The 5,461-nt window shown below is 40.9% G+C and overlaps 1 protein-coding gene across 1 annotated transcript; it reads right to left on the bottom strand.

Annotated features, from left to right (window-relative positions):
- Positions 1-597: 597 nt before the first annotated feature.
- On the bottom strand, positions 598-5,461 carry LOC139135010 (uncharacterized). Its single transcript, XM_070702168.1, has 5 exons — positions 4,995-5,461; positions 2,736-3,475; positions 1,961-2,093; positions 1,513-1,654; positions 598-1,008 (listed from the first exon to the last, which is right to left on the bottom strand). The coding sequence occupies exons 1-5, from the start codon at positions 5,313-5,315 to the stop codon at positions 887-889; spliced, it is 1,458 nt and encodes a 485-aa protein (XP_070558269.1). The 5' UTR covers positions 5,316-5,461; the 3' UTR covers positions 598-886.

Below are 5,461 nucleotides of genomic sequence, written 5' to 3'. Positions count from 1 at the left end.
GGTTTGTGCAGATCTCAGTCTTTTGAAACTTCCTGTTGCCATAGAAACATCTAAACGAAAAGTTATCAACCTCTTTTAGCCCAATTCACAAGTCCAAATAAAATAAGCTGGTCTCGCAAACCACCAACAGAACACTTTCCATTTTGCAGAAGACCTTCTAAGATATTGTCTCGCAATGTCTAAAATAGACTTGAAAGATCCATCGCTCAAGGGCACTCTGAGCCGGGTCTCTTGAAAGGGGGAGCATAGAGAGCGCCCTCAAGCGACAGATCTTTCAGTCTATGCCTAAAATTACCATATAACACAGGACATCTGCTCACAGTGCAGATGATAGCCCATGTGTAGAAGAGGTTTCTTTCAGTCAAAATACACTTACTAAACAATGATGCAAGACTTGAATCGTTTATCACTGCTATCGACCATTTGGTGAGTTGAATCTTAAAGTCTGGTTAAAATCTCACCCTGAGCAGCAACTGGTAGTATAATCTTGAATTTATGTTCGTGTCCCAAAGCTTACATACCTGGGTCTCAATACAACTTTCTTAAAACGTGTGTTTACTTTTCCGAAGTTACAAATGTAAGAGAAGGCCTCATGTATTCTGTTCATGTACGATTTAGTTAATGTATCTACCTAGGTATATGTACAAAGCAATCAAAAATTGACCTCAAAAATATGCGAGATTTCTTCACCTCTACACTTTTACACGGCAAAGCTGAGCAAAAGTTTACACACAATTTTATGAAGCCCACAGTGCAACGATATCATACTACATCCATTTGTGTACCAGGACACTTTGTACAGATACAAGACTGCCATGCTATGCCTTCCATTGACAGCACAAAATAACGATGACAAGTCCCTTTCCATTCCCTGCTCCATAGATCATCAAGACATGACGTAATCTGGGAAAATGTTGTCAGGCATGTACGCATGGTTATACCACAATCTTTCCTCCACAACTGTGTCACTCCAGGATGACAGACGACTGGCCACAAAAAACGTTGACACTGAAACAAAGGGTAGCAAACACAAAAGCAGTGATGAAATGCAAATATCTTCAAGCACACATGATCAGCCAAAGCAACAGCTTTTCATTATATTGTTATTTGGAGTACTAAAATGGAACTTTCTTTAAATGTCAAACAGTCTCTGCTTTGTACGTTCCTTAAATCTAGAAAAAAACACAGACACTGATAGAAAGCTAACACAGCAAGGGTTTCAAAGATGTTAATTTGGAATAACAGTTGACCAGTAGATTATTACTGTAAATTTTTGAATAAGAAAACACTCTCACCCCGTGATCTATGGTTATATAAAATGGCTTTTGTGTGTTTTGCTTTTAATATCCTGTTTGACATAGTTTGACACTTCAATTCATGTTTCTACCCAACTACTCCCTGGTAAAAGCATTACAAGTACAAGAAGTACAGGAGAGTTCTCATTTTGCAATGAAATTACATATGTGGTACCACAGCTCAATGCTTTGCTAACCTTGTGACTGCCTCACTCACCTTTACAAAGTTCCTGTTCAACCAAGGATAGTCTGTAGTTATCGCCCTTTAATTTCCACGCACCTGGTATTGAGCTGGAGATCAGATCGCTGGCCATATAAAACCTTGGGATTGTTGAGTTCAGGTGTTGAATGACCGCATTCTACAAATGATATGATACCGAGTTACTTTACCAGACAATAACTTGAATAAATTGTGTGAGTCAATTATCTGTCATATATTCTTGTCAACTACGTTGTCACACACACACACACACACACACACACGGCACAAATGCTTTAAGCACACGACACAAATGCATGCATTACGTACACTTCATACCAGGTACATACACAGAGATCCGCAGGTACACCGACATGAATTAACGTGTACCAAAACTAGGAACATTCACACACCTATGCTTGCACCACAAACATCCATCCATGCACACAAAGCCGATAGGTCTTACCCCTGATGACATAGTCGACGCAAAATAGACAGACGTTGCGTTATACTGTTTCATGTACGATAGCAGTACTTCTGAGACATTCCTCGGGGGCATTTTGAACATGATACAGGCCTTCATGTGCAGGAGATCACACCTGAGAGAGAGAGAGAGAGAGAGAGAGAGAGAGCATGAAATATTTCTTACATCCTTAGTTTATATGCTTGTATTTACGGAGCGATTGTAATTGAAGTAAATTTAGTCATGAATGAAACTGTTTGACTGAATTCCGTATATTTGGGATAATGCTTCAAAACTATTGACAATGGTCCGAATGATCTGTTACCTTCCAAAACAGACTAAACAAAACGAAAAGTCGTTTACCAAGTATCGCAGTGCTTTTTATATGATATAGAATATTCAGTGTACAAATGAATGTTGCAGAAAGCAATATTCAGAACACAGGCGTGATGTTTTCTGGGTAGTTTCTATAAGCGTAGTTTATTCTACGTTTCGACGTTCTCTTCCGTAGATTAGGCTACGGAAGAGAACGTCGAAACGTAGAATAAACTACGCTTATAGAAACTACCCAGAAAACATCACGCCTGTGATTCAGAACACTGATATTCAGAATTAATATCATTATTATTTGGTTTGACCAAAGTTTGAACGGGTGTTCATATCCACATATCATATGTATTCTCTGAACAGATAGAAGTCCATCTGCAATGTAGTTATAGCAAAATGCGTTGGGAAATGTGTTATTTAACTTGACGAAACACCAACAGTAAGCCCATACCAAAACGATTTGTACTCCGAGTTAAATCTCCAGTGAACGGCAATGTATGATCCGCCGCCGAGAAACTTCTGAACGAAAGCATTTGCGATTCGGCGTATAGATGGGGCTCTTTGGATAAACTCGGCAAAAGTCTGAATGTAGTCGGAATAGAAGAATCGTTTCCACATTCCATATGCGTATACCATCGCAACACAGCGCGATTTCGAGTCAAACGTGTCTTGCGACATTTCCAGAAACTTGGGGAGAGGCATGTTATTTATCGGTATGTCCTTCACCGGTAAACCGATCACGGTTTCATCATTGCCGTTGAGATCCGGGAATTTGATCCCCGTAATGTTGCTGTACCGGGAGTTGATATCTCTGTTAAGAGCTGTCAGGGTGCCAAGGTATTCTCTTTCTGACATCCCCCAAGTATGATTAATTGCATGGAGCACTGCCTCGGCACCTCGTGGACACTGCGTTTTAAATTCTTCCACTGTTGCTACTGGTAGTAGTTTCCCTAGCAACGACGCATCTAGAGTATCGTTGAAGGGTTGGAAATCGTCGGCGACGTTGCTGACTAGGGTGAAGTGGTTGTAGAACGGGGTGAGCACGAGTGTTCTGTTCCTGTGCAAAGCATAAGCGATCGTGGACTTTAAAGCTTGGAGCTGATTGTTTGGGCCTTGGTTTCCGAGCATGACGGGTACGAGGTATTTTCTGACCACCTTTACATCAGATTTTGGCCTTGAATGTGTGGATGTCTGAAGCCAAAAAGGAATACAAAATGTTTGAAAAAGCAAATTATTATACAATGCCATCAAACGAACACCTACAAAAACAACATGAGAACAGTAAGAAAATGAAGTAAACACACTTGTAAACAGGCAATCAACAACAACAATACACCGAAACGAAAGGAACGACAAACATAAAAGCAATTCACAAATTGAGAGTAGGTCTGACAATAAGATAAATATTAAAACATATGCATTTTCATACTTGAGATATCCTTAGCACTGATCGATGTTGCGAATTTTCCTTGTACTCGGTATCATTTACTGCAGTCGATAGAGATTCGGACAAATTGTGTAAGGCTTTTCTCTCAGTGATGCAACTTGTAGTGACAGCCCCACCACTGCCATGAGATTTTTACCATCTCGACAAAGTACATTTTCAGAACTCTTTGCCTGTAGAGTACGAAATTAGCCTCACCAAAACTTCAGACTTTATTCATTGTTGTATATTGGTAACAGAATATATTGAATTTTATTCTACACCGCTCAGTTTTTCTACATATACAGCGAAGCAGTTGGTTCAATGCCTGTTGAGAAGTGCACGATATGATGTACAAGAACTGAACAAATACTAGACTTGCTTCAAGTCTGTGGGCATATAAATATCAAAACAGTATCAGAAGTCGTTGGGGCCGTCGCGTACATCTTGGAGTGAACGCGATGGCCCATGCCAGCCAGTAAATGCTGCAGAAAAGCAAAGAAACTGGAGGGGGGCGATCTGAACATTACAAGTACTTAATTCATCACAATCTGTCAACCACGGGGAACAAAGGAGACAAAATCAAAGCAGTTACCTGTGATGTACTCACGAGAGAACAGAAAAACATGGGAACTCAGAGAAAGACCATAAATTATTTGGAAACTTTTCACAATACAGATAGTGACAGTGACGTATCCGACTCATGCCGAGGAAGAGGGTGATTATGTTGTCCATGAAATTGGCAGCAGCACAAGTGATGATGAAGTTTTTGAAGCTTCCGAGACACAGTATACAATGTATACAAGTTCTGGAAGAAGAGCAAGATCTTGGAAAAAATCTGCTTTCCACTGATGCTATATTGTATCTACGCACCGGTAATGGCCAGTGTTATCATTCAAAATTGGATCAATATTTACTCAAACAATACGGAGAGGGGGGTGTCATGAAATTTTTGTCAACCTAAAAGTGGGATCATCAATTTTAGAGGCAATGGGTAGGAGTTCACATATTTTTAATGATACACAGGAAGAATTTGCCGACCCATCCGGGCCATAATAACTGAATGCTCCCTCAGTGTACAGCGCACACATGGAATATACTACAGTATTACATTTTCCTTCCTTTTGGATCAATGAGCCTTGTCAGGTTGATCTAGTGTCTGTTTGTTTGCTTGGATACACACCAAAGGCACAGACAAGATGCCAAAGGTAAGTTGAACTCCCGGGACCGGGGAAGGCAGATGTCCGAATGCATACGGTAGCATAAAGACGTGAGTTAGAATATTACCTGTGATTTTATGGAAGTGAAGCCAGCCCTTTTCTCAGCATGGAACAAGTTTGGTGAGTCGTTCGTTCGCGCCACCGTCACGCCAGTACCGTTCTTCCTAATCACGGATTCCGATGTACCCCTTGGACCTTTGCAAGTCTGAGGTGTATGAGTACCTTCTTTCCGTTCCACGACATAAACGTCATCCAAGGCGACAAATCGCCGAGAGTTCTGTCCCACAGAGTGAAAGTTTACAATGAGATTCAACCACATCGTGTTCAGCAACAATGACATCACCGTTACCAGCAGCACGAACAGAGCATAAGCATTTAGTATCTTCATGGCTGCGCTGAAAGTGGCCAGCGAGGTAAGGGCGATCGGACTGTCAACGAAATTCTCCCCAGACGAGGTATAGAAAAGCGTCCATTCGTACTATAAAGATGTCATCAAAGTATCACCGGTTGCACTGTACAATGTTCGAAAAAACT

Source organism: Ptychodera flava, chromosome 6 (genome assembly GCF_041260155.1).
Source record: "Ptychodera flava strain L36383 chromosome 6, AS_Pfla_20210202, whole genome shotgun sequence".
Taxonomy (NCBI): Eukaryota; Metazoa; Hemichordata; class Enteropneusta; family Ptychoderidae; genus Ptychodera; species Ptychodera flava.
This window is presented reverse-complemented; position numbering and strand designations above follow the sequence as displayed.

Coding starts and splice junctions, on each gene's coding strand:
- LOC139135010 (XM_070702168.1), bottom strand. CDS start 5,315: ATGAAGATACTAAATGCTTATGCTCTGTTCGTGCTGCTGGTAACGGTG. Junction 3,476..4,994: donor TCACTTCCATAAAATCACAG/GTAATATTCTAA, acceptor TTTTGGCTTCAG/ACATCCACACATTCAAGGCC. Junction 1,009..1,512: donor TGAACAGGAACTTTGTAAAG/GTGAGTGAGGCA, acceptor CCTTTGTTTCAG/TGTCAACGTTTTTTGTGGCC.